The sequence below is a fragment of the Silurus aristotelis genome (assembly GCF_946808225.1).
Source record: "Silurus aristotelis genome assembly, chromosome: 7".
Classification (NCBI taxonomy): Eukaryota; Metazoa; Chordata; class Actinopteri; order Siluriformes; family Siluridae; genus Silurus; species Silurus aristotelis.
Genome location: NC_139580.1, coordinates 2322040 through 2342404, shown reverse-complemented (window position 1 = coordinate 2342404; position 20365 = coordinate 2322040). Strand labels below are relative to the sequence as shown.

At 38.0% G+C, this 20365-nt stretch overlaps 1 protein-coding gene across 4 annotated transcripts; it reads right to left on the bottom strand.

The window, feature by feature from the left end:
• Positions 1-1350: 1350 nt before the first annotated feature.
• On the bottom strand, positions 1351-20159 carry LOC310728953 (uncharacterized protein). 4 transcript variants are annotated; one of them, XM_083546867.1, is made up of 6 exons: positions 19917-20159; positions 18934-19005; positions 18482-18814; positions 16805-16846; positions 1596-1637; positions 1351-1502 (listed from the first exon to the last, which is right to left on the bottom strand). In XM_083546867.1, the coding sequence occupies exons 2-6, from the start codon at positions 18977-18979 to the stop codon at positions 1417-1419; spliced, it is 549 nt and encodes a 182-aa protein (XP_083402993.1). In that variant the 5' UTR covers positions 18980-19005; positions 19917-20159; the 3' UTR covers positions 1351-1416. The 4 variants fall into 4 exon arrangements, with proteins under 4 accessions (XP_083402993.1, XP_083402992.1, XP_083402994.1 ...); XM_083546866.1 differs by having other exon boundaries at positions 18482-18829; positions 19917-20155; XM_083546868.1 differs by lacking the exon at positions 16805-16846 and having other exon boundaries at positions 18482-18829; positions 19917-20155.
• Between the last annotated feature and the right edge of the window lie 206 nt (positions 20160-20365).

Here is a 20365-nt window from a genome sequence, read left to right as displayed (position 1 = left end):
CGGAACAGGTGTCGGCGATTAGCGCCGGGAGCGGCTGAGAGAGAGCCGCGGAGGGGGCGTGGCAGGAGGAACCCTGACAGAAGCACATGGAGGATCTAGAGATCCTACCTTCTCAAGACAGAGAATGGTAGACACATGAACATTCAATTCACGGGCAACAGCTTTGGTGGACGTTCCTGCAGTCAGCATGCCGATCGCACACTTCCTAAAAACCTGCGACATCTGTGGCATCGTGCTGTGTGATAAAACTGCACATTTAGAGTGGCCTTTTATTGTGTCCAGTCTAAAGCACACCTGTGCAGTAATCATGCTGTCTAATCAGCATCCTGATCTGCCACACCTGTGAGGTGGATGGATGATCTCGGCAAAGGAGAAGAGCTCACTAACAGATTTAGACAGATTTCTGAACAATATTTGAGAGAAATAGACCTTTTGTGTACATAGAAAAAGACATCTTTGAGTTCAGCTCATGAAAAATGGGGGCAAAAACAAAATGTATAATTTTGTTCAGTATATTATTAGAATGATATTAATGACTCAAACACTGATTGATTTCTATTACAATTATCATGAACCCAAAACCTTCAAATAAATTGTGTAAAATGAGGTCACGTGTGTTGTGGTGAGTTCGAGTCTGGAGTTTCTTCATCATTTATTCCTCTCTAAATGTTCTGCTTGCTGTCGAACTGAATGTTGGTGATGAGTAGAAACACCAAGCGCCAATCAAAACACGTGTAAAACAGAGCGTGCACTCGGCCCTGATTGGACTTTAACTCTGACACCTCCAGTTCTGCCGCCTGTCTTTTTGTCAAGTGTGTATACACAATTATTCATAAGAGTGCAGCTCCAGCCACTGGACAACGTCAGCCCTGAGGGTGGTCTTGGTAGCACACAGGGCTTTACCTCAGATGCAATCAAATCACACTTGAGAAAACCTCAGATTTTTCTGCTTTTCTTCATTAATTCAGGTGTGTGTTGTCAAAAAGCAAGAATATTCAGGTATATTCGTGTATTATTCACATATTCGATTGATTTGGTTTAATTTACAGTAAGTAATAATTCTAGACCAAAAAACTCAAAATGTGAATGTTTACTCATAGGCAGTATGTTTTAATAGGTATTACAATTTGGGTAATACATTTCTAAATTAAAATGTATACATAAAAAAAAATAAAAAAATAAAAAAATATATATATATGTAATATGTAAATTTGTCAGTTTCTTCTTTTTTATTATTCTTATTTTTTTTCTCTTCTTTACATGTGCAATATATTTGTAATATATAAGAATGTGTGTGTATTTATATATATATATATATATATATATATATATATATATATATATATATATAGGTATATATAGGTAATGTGAAGAATATAAAATTCTTCACATTACCAAATGCTCCCCATCATTAACTCAAACCTGCACTCTTCTGAAGAGTAGGCATAAGAGAGGAGAAAGGAGGACGATCTGCAGTCGGGGATACTTTACTCCTGCTCCATCTGAAAAGCATGAGAAAAGAAAGAAGTTTCCTAAACTGAACAATTTCTCACAAACCCTTGATGCCTGTATTTTCAGAGGGTCTTAACGCTCACCTGCAGCAGGTAAACTAACATCAATATTTCCTCCTGGTGTTTCTTAAAGAGAAAAGAACAGAAAACAAGCATTTTATTATCTCAGTATGATCTCAGTTCTACACGTGACCTCTGTAACCTTTCGAGATAGAGAGGGCGTGCCCAGCCTCGGCACGTCATGGGAGTGAAGGGGCGTGGCGCTCACCCAACAGGAGTCGGCTACCTGTTAATGATTCTTCACCTATGAAAACCTTGTTACGACTTTTACTTCCTCTAGATAGTCAAGTTTGATCGACTTCTCGGAGCTCCACCAAGGCCCGCGAGGAGCCCCGGTGGGGCCGATCCAAGGACCTCACTAAACCTTCCAACCGGTAGCAGTGACGGGCAGTGTGTACAAAGATCATGCTGGAACATTGCTTTGTTTTTGTGTCTTGTCATCCTGTTTATCAATCAGTTTATCAATCCTCTACCTTCTTAAAGGGGCTCTGGCCGCTAACACATAATACATTACCGCTGAACTCGAATCCCCAAGCGAGCAAAATGAACAAACAACAACATGGTGGATTCACATTTTTTTTATTTAGAAAATGCCAGTTTTTATGGTCGTATCATTTTATTTTGTTGTATTTATCTGCCACACCTTAAAGGCCGCTCCGTGAAAATATTGTCTGACATTAAATCCATTTGTGGTGCAAAAAAAGTGTGTTTTAGAGCATCGGTTGTTTTGTGCAGACGAAAGGGGCGAGTACAGAATCAATATTATTTCTACTACAACTACTGTACATTCCATATTGTGGCAAGAAATTATGCAGTCGCCAAAACCTTCGAATGCCATGATGAACCAGGCTCTAATGAGGACCAAGTGCTACCTCTGCTGCAGAGTAGGTTTATTACAATTACCAGCCTTGGAAAACACTAATTTACATCAATGCTTCTCAGAATTTAACTGGTAAACATGTTTTAACAGGACTGTGTAAGTCAGGCTTTCATGGTCAAATTGCAGCAAAGACAGCATTATTTCAGCAGAAGAGACTTCCTTCAGGCAAGAAAAACAAGGAATGATCATTAGATCAGTGGAAAACTATCCTTTGGACAAGCACAATTTAAAACCATGCTCTGCTTTGGGTTTTTTACCTGGGAGAGACCTTTACCCCACATCCTAACCACTAGACCACCATCACCCAATCGTATCATCCCTACATTGGCTTCCCGTTAAGTTTCGAATAGACTACAAACTACTACTTTTTACTTATAAAGCACTGAATGGTTTGGCTCCCACGTGTCTCTTCAGTCTTTTAACACGCTACAATCCGTCACGCTCCCTGAGATCTCAAAACTCTGGGCTCCTAGTAGTTCCTAGAATAGCAAAGTCCACTAAAGGTGGTAGAACATTCTCACACTTAGCTCCTGACAGTGTTCAGGGTTCAGACACACTCACCCAGTGCAGATTAAAAACATATCTTTTTAGCAAAGCCTACACATAACACACATCACATCATAACCTTGTGCTCCAGAACATTTGATCAATGATTCCCTTCACATGACTGCAGGAGCAAATTTACCCTCCCAATTTTTTTTTTTAAAACCCTGATGAAACTGTTTTCTTTGGCTTGTTTATATATGATTATTTACCATCACATATTCAGTCAGAAAATTATTTCCCCAGGTTTCTTAGGTGTTTCTGATCTTCCAGAAACTTTCCACAACCACATATTGAAACAATAAATAAACAAAATAATGACATAATTATGGTGCAGTCACAGGAAAATACAACCCCAAATCAGAAAAAGTTAGGACAGTAAAAGTTGGGACAGCGATATCACCACATGGGTTCAGGACTACTTTGGCAAACCTTTGTCAAGTACCACAATAGGTAGTTACATCCACAAATGACAGTTAAAAGTGTACTGTGTCTAAAAGAAGCCCTATGTTAACAGTGTCCAGAAGCGCCGTTGACTACTCTGGCCTCGGAGGCATCTGGGATAGACCATAACATAGTGGAAACGTGTACTGTGGTCAGATGAATCCGTATTTCAGGTATTTTTTGGGAGGAATGGAGGCCGTGTGCTCTGGCCCAAAGAAGAATAGGATCATCCAGACTGTTACCAGCAACAAATCCAAAAGCCAGGGTCTGTCATGGTCTGGGGTTGTGTCAGTGCCCTTGGCAAAGGTAACTTGCACTTCTGTGATTGCACTATTAATGCTGAAAAGTACATAGAGATTTTGGAGCACATTATGTTGCCTTCAAGAAGACATATTTTCCAGGGACGTCCATGCATATTTCAACAAGACAATGCAAAACCACATTCTGCACACATTACAAAGTCCTGCAGGGGAAGAGGGTACAGGTACTTGACTGGCCTGTCTGCAGTCCCGACCTGTCTCCAATAGGGAATGTGTAACACATTTTGAAGCACAAAATGTGACAACAAACACCCCGTACTGTTGCCAACCTTAAGGCTTGTTTTCAGGAAGAATGGGACAAAAATACACCTGAAACACTTCATCACTTGGCGTCTTCAGTCCCTAAACATCTTTTAAGTGTTGCGAAAAGGAATGGCAACATTACAAAGTGGTAAATTCTTTACTGTCCCAGCTTTTTTTTTGGAATGTGTAGCAGGTCTGAATGACAGGAAAGGATGTATATTTACAAATGACATGAAGTTGACCAAACAAAACATGGAATATTTTGTGTTCATATTGTTTGCAATGAAATACAAGTCAAAGTAAATTTTGAAATCATCTGAGATTCTGACTTTCTTCAGCACCAGAGAACAGTTTCCTTTAAGCAGGTTGTCCTGAGGAACATCCACACGGTTCTCATATCCCTCACCCTCATACATCTTCACACCTTTCCTCTCAAACACCGTCTCAAAAGTCTCTCAGCTCTATATGTTGATGCTAAAGATTTGATCAGCCTAAAACTTAAAAATAAATAAATAAATAAATAAATAAATACTCTAGCCCTAAATCTTACCTCATAGAAGAGAAATACGGTAAGAAGTCTTGATTCAAAAGTGTCTAAGTGTCTGAGTAAATGAAAGGTCAAGGGGGTCTACATATGTGAAACCTTTAATTTCTGGTCACAGTCACACCTAAATAAAATAAACAGTGAGAAACCAATGTATGGAAATGAAATAAAAAGAATTTAAAAGAAATGGGTGAGGGGTGCAAAACCCCTAGAGCATCTCCGAAGAATTTCCAAAGCCGTGAGGCAGCAAGACTTTCTTAGGATGGTCAGATCTCTCCATGAGGAGAGACCTCGAGAAGTGCCATGCAACAAAACAATAAACTTTCTCTTTTGGGGATGAAATTTTTAACCTGAGGAGAGGATCCCTTTAATCTGAGGAGAGGATGTCTTTAATCTGAAGGAAGGATCTTTTTAATCTGAGTTGAGGATCTCCTTAAGCAGAGAAAAGAAAGCCATTTGTTCTGCTGCCCTCTCACCCATCCTTGAGCCCCCTCTTTTCCTCCTGGGGATATGGCCTGGTAATAAAAAGGTGACTTAGAAGTTCTCACAATTCAACTCTATACTTGCAAGCATACTGTAATTATTACATATTAGGAATTAATTAATTTGACCTTTACATGTTTGGTATCAAGTCAAGGCTGGGAGCACTCAACAGCAGGACAGAAAAACTCACTTGTCATAATTTAATACTTAATTTTGCTAATGCAGTAAACAGAAAAAAAAGTAAATTGACACAACAGTAATTGTTGTTTCAGTTACTGTGAAAACAATATCTTTATCATCAAAATATAACAATCATTGCATGAAAAAAAACTAATTGGCAGAAGAAAGTATTGTTAATTAGAAGGCAGTTACAGTTACTTACAGTATAAATAATTTGTTAAGACAACTCAATTCTTACTACTTTTAACAGTTTATTTTTTTACAATGTGGCTTCAACAGTCCTGTAGCATCTGCCAAAAGGTAGGATTGTGGAAAGTCTGTGGTATATGTAGACACAGCCTACACGCCAACCAAATCGAGTTTATCGTAAATACAATCATTGCTAAAGAAATTATGGGTGAGAAATTTGATGTATTACAGGAAAGATCAGCAAGTGTTAGAAAAATCTTCACGTTTACATCCGTGTGATATTTGCATTTGCAAAACACCCCCTGTATGAAACAGTTTCATCATTGAGCAGCTCCTTCAGTAACAGACTGTTACATCCTAAGTGTCTGAAGGAGCGTTACAGACGGTCTTTTCCCCCTGCTGCTATTAGACTTTACAATCAAAGCTGCTCCCAATAAAACCAGTAACCAAAACACACACTGTTATTACTGTTTAACTGTGTAATAATACTGTCTGTGTGCAATATTACCTGCAATACGTACTTTTTTCTTTATTTGTGTTTATACATTGTGTTGTGGATAAACTGTATATTATAGTATGTGTATTCTTTTATATATTTGCCTTTATTTTTTATCTTTTTCTTTGCGGTTTTTTACCCACCGTGGGACAAATAAAGGTATATCTTATCTTATCTTATCTTATCTTATCTTATCTTATCTTATCTTATCTTATCTTATCTTATCTTATCTTATCTTATCTTATCTTAATGTGAAACAATACGTGTGGTTACGAAACAGCAACACTATAGACCATAATCCCCCCCACGCAAACACACACACACACACACACACACACACACACACACACACACACACACACACACACACACACACACCAGTCAAATCAGAATTACAGCTTCTTTGTTAAAAAGAAATACTTCGTGGTACAGCTGTGTGGTGCTGTAATGGGAAAATCCGCATTATTTTGGTGTGGTGTGAAGAGGTTTGCTTACTAAGTGCATTGATGAACAGGAGCTCCTGATGTAGAAAATCAACATCTTTTGACCAATCACAATCTAGAATTCAGCATCATTCATACTGGGAAAGTTTTAAATATTCATTTATTCATCTTCTCCTGCTTATCCGTAATTCGGGGGCAGCAGTCTAAGCAGGCCCCCGCCTGCTGCCCAATCCTCACAGCACCATCCCTTACGGTCCCTCCTGCAGGTGGTGAGCCCACGGGAAGAGAAATACAATTCCTTTATATTGACTGTTTCGGGGCTTGAACCCACAACCTTGTGGGGACCTGCTGATAGATAACCCAATGCCTTAACACATTGAGCAATTCTCTCCTGTTTTAAATATTATTATTTTATAATAATAATAATAATATAAAAATATATATATACATTTGTAATTGCAAATTAAACTAAAATTAAAACATGGGTGTATCTTTATTCGATGTTTTTCAAAATAAAATTTAAGGAAAAGTTTTGAAAGTTAGCCCCGCCCCCAGCTTAAACTTAATACACAGTCATTATTTATTTATTTTTTTAATTGTGATATTTTAAATCAGTGTAAAAGAGAAGAACTTGCTCACAGAGTTTTAGAGAGAGTGTGTGAGAAATAGCCAAACTCCTGTCTACATTTCTTATACAACTTATAATACAATTGTATTATAATTATTACTATTACTATTACTATTTCTCAGATTTAATAATCTATATATCTCTCTCTCAGCCATGTTAAACATGCTCCTGAGGTTCCAGTGGCCAGTGTTCCTATCCCTTTCCTCTCCTCAGACCTGTCTGCTTTGGGGTTCTCTTCGAGTAGAAGCCACTCTGTGCAGCTGGGGATGGTTTCAAATCAACAGCCTCTGGATCCATGAAATTACGGAGCAACACTGAGGATAAATTTGGACTGTAATTAATATAAATAGTCTGCTACATGGACTGAAGACCACCAGTTGCATTTGATCATCACTGCACACCTCAACATCGTTAAGCTGTAATAAATCGACATTTGGTGCCACTTAGATGAGGATGAGGTTCTCTCTTGAGTCTGGTTCCTCTCAATGTTTCTTCCTTATGCCACCTCAAGTAATTTATTCTTCACCACAGTCGCCACTGGCGTGCACATTAAGGATAAACTTACATTTGATTCAGTGACACCGTGTCAAATTTAACATTTGAGTCGAACACCAGTCTTATCTGATCTGGTTTTTGTGGGTGATACACCCCAAAGTTTGGGAGATACCAGTGTTTTCTGTCCTTTTCTAAAGATGGAGCAACTTCTGCATGAACGTTGTCCAGCATCTTTTTCAGTGAAGTGTTTCTTTATGTCTTTTTCCTTTTCTAATGTTTTTTAAAATGAGCAGAAATGCTTAATTGCTTGTTCCCTGTTATTTGGTAGCAACGCGTTGGAGATCGGAATGGTAGAGGTTCCACCAGGCTGTTCCTTTCATCTCTGTATACTGATTGCTTTATAATATCTCATAATTTATCATGATCACTGGACTTTTGAAACACTAAACAACTCAAAGCAGCTTTATACGCAGAGAACCTTGCCCTCCATCATGCAAGATGAAGTGTGCAGATTTTGATGACATCATCTTCCACTCCAATCTTATATGGACAAGGACTAAGTATGGACATGGGACAACTGATGATTTGTGAACTGTTCCTAAACAGACTTCAACCCACAATGACCCATCTTATGTTGAGTCGTTGAGCAAAGGGAGTATTGTGGGGCCCATTTATGTGCTCGCGCACTTTTATACTCTCAGTATATCTCACTCTAAGAGTAGCAGGACAGGAGCATTGGGATCCACAGCCAGAATTTTGTCTGCTAACACCTGAAGATGAGGATAGAGCCACCCACCTCAGGAGAAGGAATTTCTGACCTGTCATCGGGTATACGATCACATTCTATTATATGTGGGAGCTGAATTTTGAGCTTTCCATTCCTAGCCTCAATCAGGAAGTTAGTGGCTCTTCTACCTGATGTATCTGTTTCACCAAAACATGTTTTAATGTGTGAGGGCTGGAGTGAGAGCTGATGCCAAAAATACTGAAAAACTTTGTGGGAATGATTGCTTTGTTAATCAAGCAATGCATACATTGTTACAGCTTCCTCTCTCTTTCCTGATGGATAAAATCAGAACAAAAACAGATTTTGTAGACTCTGTAGCTGATGACTGTCGAGACACAACTTCTGATGGAACATCGTTTTTGTGTACATGGATTGGAACTTTCTGTCTCAATACCTTTTCTGTTTTAGTAAGCTGATTTGAGGGTGTTTGTATGCTTTTGTATCACAAATCTGGAAAATATCATGAATGGAGGGAAAGGCATGTTGTGCTCATCCCTGTATCTGAATCCTTCTGTTATCCATCTCTCCTGCAGGCTATACGGCTGTTTTTACACTATGGGGTTCAATCCCAGATCTATGTCTAAATACGCAAGTACAGGAAGGTACCCTTCATTTTTAGAACATTCCAATTCTAGTAGGATGTCTCCTAATTCTCTAAGTTTATGACTGTCTTTGTTGCTAAGCCATTGAAAATCCTCTAGCTTTTTCAACATGGCATGTTCTCCTATCTCTGGTGCTCCTCTGACTCAGGACGAATAATGTGAATGTGAATAATGCAAATTCTCTTGTTGTGCTCTGATGACTCGGGTCTAAGCCATTTTTTCAACAATCTGAGCTCCCTCTTGGGGTGTCAAGTTTAGATCTTTAGTAGCACTTTTAAAAGATGCTTTCCATGACCAGTAATTCTCAGCATGGTCAAACTTTAACAGACTCCCATCATGTCACCATCCGTTCTACAGTTTAGGCTGGAGAACACTCACAGACTCCTCACGCTACGGATTTGCCATTTGCTCGGATTACTGCCTTTTCCAGGAAATGTATTCCATAGACTTAACCTTTCTAAAGGATTACCAGAGTTTGCTGGATCTTTATGTACACTTTTGTTTGCTGTTTTTTCCTTATTCTCCTTTTGTTTCATTAAACCCTCGTTCTGCTGAACTTTGGTTTCCGGCGAGTTCTTCTGGCCTGACAACAATGCTCACAATGCGTTTCTCTGCATGGTTAGACAGTTAGCTAACATGAGGGATTGAACTCCAATAACAACATAAGTTACTTTCCCTCACTTTAATTGCAGTTGTTATCCCTTTTATATTATGTAAAACTGAAGAACTTTAAGACAGTTTCTGAATATGACTTTATGTTGCATAAATAAGAAAAAAAATATTTTGTTCACTTACAATTAGTTTCCCAGGAACAGCATAAAAAGAAAATTAGAAGCATTATCTAACAAGCCGTGTGCTCTTGCCGATTCCTGCTTACTTCTTTCGGCTTCTCCCGTTAGGGTCAACACAGCGGATCATCCGTCTCATACCCCCCTGTCCTCTACATCTGCCTCTTTCAAACCAACAACCTGCATGTCTTCCCTCACCACATCCATGTCCAAGGAACAGAAAAAAATCAGCCAGCGGTCTGATCATTTCTTGCGGCTAATTACAGTTTAGACACAAATACACACTATCACACAAAAAATACAAATACACACTATAACATCAATAGTAGCCTTCACACAGTCATCTCAGAAGTGTCCGAGTTCTCACTGCAGTCCATGTTTCCTTTGGAGAGAAGAGAGAAGAGAAGGCATGTGCGTTCGGAGCGTATTTCCTGCTGAAATAATGTCATAGCTTAATGAATAATATTATACAGTAAATTATACTCTGCCCATCCAAAAAAAAAATCATTCTTTGGGCACATAACGTTGCCCCCACAGGCTTGTACGGTGGGCACTAGGTATGATGGAACTCTGGAACAGTGTATATCTGGACTCATTAGACCACATGACCTTCTTCCATTGCTCCAGAGTCCAATCTTTATGCTCCCTAGCAAAATCTAAGCAGTTGTTATCGCCGCACTGCTAAGTGGTTTTCTTAAGGCTACACATCTGTTTAGTTCCAATCCCTTGAGTTCCCTCCGATTTGTACATGTGGAAATGCTCTTACTTTTACTATTAAACATAGCCATAAATTCTACGATTTGATTTAACCAAACGTTTAAGTGATCACCGATCACGATCTTTCGGAAAAAAATTTCTGACCACATTTCTTCCTCGAAGATGATGGTTCCCCCAGTGTCCTTCCAGTTTTTACTCATGCGTTTTCAGTTCTTAACCCAATTTAAGTAGTTTTAGCAATCTCCTTAGATGTTTTCTTTGCTTGATACATGCCAATAATTAGACCCTTCTGAAACAGATAAACATCTGTTCCACAACCACAGGATGTGTCTACCGACATTGTTGTTTAAGAAACGAGTTAGAGTTAAATTACCGGTTGCCAGCTGTAACATAATCATCAAAGCAGTAATTATCTAATGGGAGGCTCTTCCCTCTTTGCTTAGTTAAATCCAGCTGGTGACTTATTGTGTATTATACACACACAAGGAAATAATTTATACATAGCTGTAACCCCCTCCGTCGGTGTGCTCCCACAATTGTCTCTGCGTTGTTTTTGTTTGAGGGATGAACAAGGAGGACAACAAGATTGTTGAGTCACACAGAGCAGCTTTCTTTTATTAGGCTCCTTTTCCAACTTGGCCACTTTCACAGTAGAACCAGCAGTACAACAGCCTTTTCACAAGGAAATAAAACTGCTTCCATAACAACTTCCAAATCATATATACATTTATATCAGAGTTAGAGTAAATATGGGTGTGGCTACAGCTTAATAGTAGGTCATGGTTCACAAATTCACTGAAACACAGAAAAAACTACAGCATATTACAAAGATAAGTGTTGATTGTATCCAAAATAAAAATAATAAAACTGGAAAATACAGTATTTAATCTCAAAAACAACAGTGATAATCCTCCTTTATAAAAGGGAATAGAACTGGGGAAAACAGCTTCACCCTTGCGAATAAAAGCTCAATCTAATAATGCTAAACAACAAACAGCTCCCCTCAAAGGCAGGGAGAGCACATTACACCATCACTTTATATATATGGAGGTTGGACTGCATCAAGGATCAGCTCTGAGCCATTTCCTAGTGGTGATGGACAGGTTAATGGACGAGGTCAGACAGGAGTCTCCATGGAATATAATGTTTGTGGATGATACTGTGATTTGTGGTGAGAGTAGGGAGCAAGTGAAGAGGCTGGAGAGGTGGAGGTACACACTGGAGAGAAGGGGAATAAAAGTCAGTAGGAGTAAGACAGAGTACATGTGTGTGAATGAGAGGGAGGGCAGTGGAGGGGTGCAGTTGCAGGAAGAAGAGGTGGTGAAGGTGGTGGAGTTCAGGTACCTGGGGTCAACAGTGCAAAGTAATAAGGAGTGTGTTAGAGAAGTGAAGAAAAGAGTGCAGGCAGGGTGGAGTAAGTGGAGAAGAGTGATAGCAGGAGTGATTTGTGATAGAAGAGTATCTGTGAGAGTGAAAGGGAAAGTTTATAGGACTGTGGTGAGACCTGAGATGTTGTATGGTTTAGAGACAGTGGCATTGAGTAAAAGACAGGAGGTGGAGCTGGAGGTAGCAGAGCTGAAGATGTTGAGATGTTCGTTGGGAGTGACGACGATGGACAGGATTAGAAATGAGTTTATTAGAGGGACAGCGCATGTAGGACGTTTTGGTGACAAGGTGAGGGAGGTGAGATTGAGATGGTTTGGACATGTGCAGAGGAGGGACATGGGGTATATCAGTGAGAGAATGCTGAGGATGGAGGAATCAGGAAGGAGGAAAAGAGGAAGACCAAGGAGGAGGTTTATGGATGTGGTGAGGGAAGACATGCAGGTGGTTGGGTAAAAGAGGCAGATGTAGAGGACAAGGGGGGGATGGAGACGGACGATTCGCTGTGGCGCCCCCTAATGGGAGCAGCCGAAAGAAGAATCACTTTAAAAAGCAGACAGGCATTTGCATTATGAGTGGTTCAATTGTTGAGAAATTTAGCTAGTTCGGTTTATAATATAATGATTATAAATATAATAATATATAATATAAAATAATAATAGAAAAGTTGGGTTTAATAGGGTTGGTGAGAGCAGGTGCATCATGCACTGTGAAAAATTCAGTCAGAAGTGATGTATGGAGCTGCTTATGTGTTTAAACACCTCGGCTATGCAGAGAAAACATGACATCTTGACTCATCTTGCATAATAGGGTGCATAAAGTTAGTCCATGTAAGAGTTCAGACATAATCATGCTTTAGAGTAAAGTTTATCATATATAAAGTTTAGCAAGCATACATTATATAATCAAAATGCTTGTAAATGTAATTTATGGTATAAAGGCGAGTGAGCAGATACGGCAGTTTTAAAAAAATAAGGGGAAAAATGTAGAGGTGCCATGAGTATGAACCGGAAGAGATATTCGAGGTGGAAAATAGAGACGCATATGAGGACCAATAGTCACTCCAGAAAACAGGCCAGTAGAAAGTTATGACCACGAACACCAGGCAAAGGGGTCGGCCGGGAGGGAAATATAGCAAAATATAACGTAAAATAAAAATAGTAAAATACGCATGCAGGCTAACTATACTCAAACAGCATATGCACATATATAAACAAAGCACAAGTAGAAACTTAAGTAGAAAAATCATATAAAAATATATAAAAAATATAAAAATGAGAAGAGTAATAGGTTAATAGGCACAACACATCGTCAGATAATAAAGAACGTAGGGGAATAGTTGCAAGAATGTGTATAAGAGGTACAATGTCCAAAACACACAGGAAGTAAGATGTTTCTATGAGCGCATGAGCTTAAGATGCTGGTTGAGAGTAAGATATGAAATGTTATATAAAGAAGTATTATAGCATAAGAAATATATTTTAAGAAGATTTTAAGAAAAACTAAGTAAAAGAAGAGAGCTATGAGAAATAGGAAAAGCATTTGGAGAAAAGTGCTGGTGTGTTGAAACTAAAACCCTGGTGTGTAAAACTAGTAAAAAACTAACACGTTTCTATACCAAGTCCACACAAAACAAAACAAAGGATGAATTCAGACATAGAAAAAACCCCAAATGAGGTTTAGAAAAAAGGTGTGAATATTGCGGTAGACAATCTGTTGCATTGTTGTGTACAAAGTTGCACAGTCAGGGGATTTTTTTTTAAGAACTGCTCACCATCAAGAGATGTTTTTTTGTAAATGTAAATTAGAATGGGTGGAGTTTTTCTAGGAATAGGTAGAAACTTACCAGAAAACACGTAAGCAAAAGGTGGGATATGCAAAGCCCCCGTAAAATGATTGGTTTATGTAAATTGTTAGGGAGGAGAAATTACACAAAATATGTACATTTTACTAGGTGTGGATATAAAAAGAAAGGATTGTTTATATCAAATTAGCACTCGCATGTGAAAGCTGACGGGTGCGATTGCTGTTGAGATAGTTCTCTCCTGAGTGCTCCATGAGATGAACCTGAGTTGACTGCAATAAAGCTGATTTGCTCCTTCTTATTCGTGACTGGAAGATGTCTTCATTTGGTTTGTTTATGTATTATTTGAAGTTTTGACTTATTGGTTATTGGTTAGTGAATAACTAAAACTAATTTGAGTTTTGAGCCACTTAATTGTAATGTCTATTTGGACATGGGGTCTGAGTTACGACAAAATACATTCAAAGCTTCTATTTATAAATTCAGCATGACTGTCCCATTACTTTATATGAAGAAAAACGACATAAGAACTGCTTTCATTTTTTTCAAGGATAAAAATGTATTAAACTTTTTGGTGAAAATCAACAAAATAATCAAAACAATTGAATATCAAAACACAGAATTTACAACCTTTTGGAAAATAAAATGCACATCTCCACAAAATGTTATATAAGTTCAAAGCCAACAAAAACCTAGTGTATACAGTATGACTGTGAAAGTGTGAAACCTGCTGGTCTGTTAGTGTTTAAAAACCCAAAGCGACTAATCCGACTGATATTCATGTAGATTTCTACAGTAATATGTATGTGTGATTCACATAAGAGTGTATTAATAATTCTTATTCCTTATTGGCCCCTCCCATTAGAAGTCACCACAGCATATGTCTATGTATATGTGCTGCAGTGATGGTTGACTTTCTACAACTTTCTCCCATCTCCTGACTGCATCTCTGGAGCTCAGCCACAGGGATCTTTGGGTTCTTCTTTACCTCTCTCACCAAGGCTCTTCTCCCCCGATAGCTCAGTTTGGCCGGACGGCCAGCTCTAGGAAGGGTTCTGGTCGTCCCAAACGTCTTCCATTTGAGGATTATGGAGGCCACTGTGCTCTTAGGAACCTTAAGTGCAGCAGAAATCTTTTTGTAACCTTGGCCAGATCTGTGCCTTGCCACAATTCTGTCTCTGAGCTCTTCAGGCAGTTCCTTTGACCTCATGATTTTCATTTGCTCATTTCCTGTTCTTTGTGTTCCATGTTCCATCACGTCCTTTCCACCAGTCTGCAGCTTTTCAACTTCTCTGTTTATACTCTGTTTAGGCATAAGAGAGGAGAAAGGAGGACGATCTGCAGTCGGGGATACTTTACTCCTGCTCCATCTGAAAAGCATGGGAAAAGAAAGAAGTTTCCTAAACTGAACAATTTCTCACAAACCCTTGATGCCTGTATTTTCAGAGGGTCTTAACGCTCACCTGCAGCAGTTAAACTAACATCAATATTTCCTCCTGGTGTTTCTTAAAGAGAAAAGAACAGAAAACAAGCATTTTATTATCTCAGTATGATCTCAGTTCTACACGTGACCTCTGTAACCTTTTGCTATCATTGTGGCTTCTGAGGCTTCTGAAGGAAACGTGTTGATCAAACATTATATATATATTAAACCACAATATGACCTTTGACCAACTTTTCCAGCTATGTGGTTCTTCTCCAAACTGTTAGCACACAGTCGGAGGCACACAATTGTATTTGGCGTCTTTGGATGTGGTAGAATGAAATTCAATATGAAGTTAATTTAAACTAGGAGACCAGAACCTGTTCCAGCATGACAATGCTTTTTTTTTATGTCTTGTCATTATGTTTAGGAATCAATTTTGCAGTTGATCGTTAAACACAATAACCACACATTACCCAAATATTATCCAAACAACCCTGCAACAACTAATCCGATTGTTCCTGCTCTCCCCCTCGGCCTAGCTACAGTGGGACTGTAACGTGTGCCTTAATGTGCTTTAGAGCATCAGTTATCTTGTGCAGAAGAAAAGGGCGAGTACAGGATCAATATTAGTGCTACTACAACCAATTTTATCCAATCAAAGAGGGACCATCCTGCCGCTGCTTATTTACCTTATTTACCTGTTTTTCTGCTGAAGTATATACAGTATATATTAGATACAGTGCATGTTTACATACTTGAATTTAGGCAAATTTGCAATTATTATTGTTAATTTGAATGGAAGATAGCTAATGATTTGTGTGGTGGGAGGGCAGAGCCGTGACAGTAGGAATCTTGCCTAAGGGCCAAAAGGCTAGAAACTGCCCTGTTTATCCAGGACATAACAGACACAATATAAAGTTTATATTATACACACACACACACACACACACACACACACACACGAGTCAGTACAAGGAAAAGAAAAATGGCAGGCCAAATTCAATGAAACATCTTCTTCCAACCAGGAACCAGTGAGATTTATCACATGACCATGTGATGTAGCAACATTAATTTAGATCTTACACAGTTCCTCTCTCTGCTCACTGTCGGTGATCTTGAAGCTAAAACATCACCATATAACAGAGTTAGCGTTTTATTGGCCACCATTTCAGCGTTGATCTGCTTGGCATTCACCTTCACCAGGTCTCCGCGCTGCACCCCAGAAAGTCACGTGACCATTTACATTTACATTTGCGCCATTTAGCAGGAACCCTTATCCAGAGCGACGTACAAAAGTGCTTTGAGTCTCTAGTAATGAATAAATCTACACTGGTACACAAGATTACAAACTTAATATAAATATAACTCTTGAATTCTACAAGGCAAACTTGGAAAGAGCCCACACACGCCACACGTGCACTGCCGAAACTGAGACAATCTGGTCTTTTTTTGTTTTGTTAGCAGCGTGGAAAATTCATTCCCAGAAAGGTGTGTCCCCACAAGCACTTATTTATTTCAATAAATCGCAACATTTGGCATCATATAATCACACAAGCCGACATCGCGATCGCGAACAATTAATGGTGCAGCACTCATTTTAACTTTCATATGAAATTAATGATCATTAGCACTTACTGGTTAATCATACACTCGACTCTGATCCTACATAATACTTGACTATGTTGTGTAAGTGTACGGTGATGCAGTTTAAGAGAAGATATTAATATATTAATAATTATTTTATTACAGAAATAAGATCCATAACTTGGTGGTACATTTCAAACTCTGTAACTGATTATTACACATTTATATACATCAGGTAAAAACTTTACACTCACCTCTAACAGTTGATATATCTTGTAGATTCATTTCTTGGGGTTCTTGGGAAATGAAAGAAAAATAAATATATTCCTAATTTAAAACCAGTATAAATCTCATTCTCATTTAGGTTCTTCTCTAAATTCCAGTACTATACTCAAATATTCTTTTATTTATTTATTTATTTATTTATTTATTTATTTATTTATTTAAATATAATCAGCATCAGGAAAATGGATTAGATCTCTGTTGTATGAATTGATTGTTATCAAAATTGAATGTTTAAATAAAAAAATAAAAAAATTAAAAAATTAAAAATGCATGTTAAGATGATGTGTGTTTCCAGGGATGGTATATGAAATATTTCCTTGGTTTATCATTAATAACCTGACATCCAGAAGAAAATGAACATGTTTAACAATAAATGAACTAACTGAAATAATAGTAAATCATGTTAAGAATATAAACATATACAGCACAAACAGTACATCTGTAAATGTGTGAAGCATCAAGTGTCTAAAATCAGTTTCATATGAGAAACATCTGAATCAGTGATTCACTTCATGTGACTGCAAAATTTACCCTCCAAAAAGTTATTTCAACCCTGATGAAACTGTTTTCTTTGGCTTGTTTATATATGATTATTTACCATCACATATTCAGTCAGAAAATTATTTCCCTAGGTTTCTTAGGTGGTTCTGATCTTCCAGAAACTTTCCACAACCCAATAATGAAAGCAATAAATGAACAAAAGAATGACATAATGGTCATCAACTGGTCAATGGTCAATCAACTTCATGTGTGTGTTTTTACTTTTATCGCATTTTGTTAAGAAAAAAAACAAAAAACCTGAAATGTTTCATTTCTTTCAAATTACTTTTAACATGAAAAATCTGTAAGAAACCTCAGTTCCTTGTAGTCACTTACATTATAGCAGCTATAAACTCTTGTTCTGGTCTCTTTCTTTACATTTTTAAGACATTAAAACCCAAAGCTTGTCAGGTCACAGAGAAAAGAGTTTAACTCCTTTGTCCTGAAGCTCAAGATACAGCTTTAGATAGATAGATAGATAGATAGATAGATAGATAGATAGATAGATAGATAGATAGATAGATAGATAGATAGATAGATAGATAGATAGATAGATAGATAGATAGAACTTTATTGTCATAGCATAGTACAGGTACACAGCAACGAAATGCAGTTGTAGCAGTCGTGCAAAAGTGCAGATAACTATCTAGCATATTTACAGCAAGTGGTATATATGAAAGTATATACAGTGAATAAATATAAAGGCTATTTCAGTACAGAGACGTGTGGACATTCAGGAGTACAGTGAATAAATATGAAGGTGTACAGTGATTAAGAAAAATGTGCAGAAATGAAAAGGTTACAGATCACAAGATTATGGCATTTAAGGAGTAGCAAGCTGAATAAACAGTCTACTATATATAAAAAATATTTTTATATACAGTCTTTTGTTTGTGTTTGTTTTGTAGTGATTTAGCGGTGTAGTGTAGAGTTCAGTAATGTGATGGTGGATGGAAAAAAGCTGTCCCTGAACCTGCTGGGTAAAGCACCCACACTGGAGACTCTTTCCAGAACTGTTTAAATAAACTTATTATTAAACATCAACACTTACTAACCAATGACAATCCAGAACTCAGCAGCTCTGTGGTTTGCTGATCTCCACGTACCATAGACTGTGAGCTCGATGTTCTGCAGTAAAACCCATTTTGTAGTGCTGGCTCTCTTCATGCGCTTCACAGACAGGTGGCTCTCGTAGAAGCCTGCATCCGAGATTCTGACTTTCTTCAGCACCAGAGAACAGTTTCCTTTAAGAAGGTTGTCCTGAGGAACATCCACACGGTTCTCATATCCCTCACCCTCATACATCTTCACACCTTTCCTCTCAAACACCGTCTTAAAAACATTGCTCCACTGAACATGCGGAGTTTGGACTAAGATGTTTCTCCACTGACATGGCAGGACCACTGTGGAACCCACTGGAGCTGATATGATCTGAGACTCTACTGGGAGGAAAACTGGTGAAAAAAAAAAACACTTTCAATAAACAAAACCTTCATGCAATTGGCTCATTTACAAAATGCTTATATGGCTTTTATCTTTACTGAAGGTGAACACGTACCTGCACTGGAGAAGCAGATGATGTAAAAGTAATATAAGGAGATCATTTTTCACTTTATAAAGTGCAGATTTTCTGAAATAAGCAGAAAGAAAAGCAGGACAAGGTTTTTAAAGCTGATCAGTTTATGTCCGATGACCAACAATATGAAATGAAACAAGCAAAATAATTTTTTGGCTTTGTTCAGAAAAGTCCCCTGAACTTTCCAAATCACCTACACATTCCACAAGTTACATTCATTTTCAATTTAAGAAGGAAAAAAAATCCTATGTGAGAATGAGTGCATTTAGAAAGAATACATATTAATTATACAAAACTCTCAGCTCTCAATAAAGCTGTCATCCTCAAACATCTGGAATTTGATGCTGAAGTACAGACTGTAGGTGGAACGTTTTTGCATGCTGAGAGGACTTCTGAAAGTCTCTTAGGATATAAGGATAATGTTTCTATGACTTATTAGTGTTTAAAACACACTGTTATGCAGACACTCCCCCCCACCCCCCACTCTGCTAAACCCTGCCAGGACATTGTGTTTACTGAAGATGATGGAATTACTGACTGATTCAGGTCCATCCTTCAGCACTCAATATCGAGTTCTATTAAATATTAATGAGTTCAGGATGTTGTTCTGTATATTATCATACACAGATTTGATCACGCCAAAAAAAAAAACCCACTACTACGCAGCTCAGAATCAAACTTGATGAAATGTCTGGCTTAGTGTCATTTTTAAATGGTCAGATGTTTATAATGTGAGAGCTGAGAAGTTCAGCTTGTTATCAGATGTGATAATTTATCATATCTCTACTCTTTTTCTTCTTCTTCTTTCGGGTTCTCCCATTAGGGGTCGCCACAGCGGATCATCCATCTTCATACCACCCTGTCCTCTACATTCTCATATCTCTACTCATTTACATCAATAAACTTAGATTAGGTTCAATACTACTGATAATATATAATAGGGTTTAAATACATTTGAATCGTACCTCAGAGAAGAGAAACACAGTAAGAAGTCCTGATGCATGAGTGTTTAATAAGTGAGAAAATGAAGTGAAAGACAGCTAGAGTTCCGTACGAGTCATACAGAAAGAGTAAGTAATTGTGTGGAAAGAAATCACCAGAGAATAAAAAGAAATGAGAGAATTTAAAAGAAATGGTGGTGGTGTAAAAGTTAAACGCCTACATAGGTAAGTTCTGTAGTTGTGAGGCAACTTCCTGTTTTTACCACATTGTTCTTTAACTCTTTACACAGCTGTGAGTTCACATCCTCTGATTTACAGGGGGGATTTACATACCCACAGTAATGGAACAGCCTTCCAAATAGTGTTCACCACTCAGACACAAGTCTCAAGTGGAGACTGAAAATGTATATATTTAACTCAAGTCTTCTGTCAGTATGTGTTTGAGGTTGTAGCGTCTGGCACAGGTCATTTAG

Bases quoted from the DNA above. Each gene is read 5' to 3' on its own strand.
- LOC310728953 (XM_083546866.1), bottom strand. From the start codon at position 18,979: ATGATCTCCTTATATTACTTTTACATCATCTGCTTCTCCAGTGCAG. The intron at 16,847-18,481 runs GTACGTGGAGAT...TCATTTCCCAAG, and splicing joins CATCGAGCTCACAGTCTATG to AACCCCAAGAAATGAATCTA. The intron at 1,638-16,804 runs GTGAGTGTAAAG...TTTCTCTTTAAG, and splicing joins AGATATATCAACTGTTAGAG to AAACACCAGGAGGAAATATT.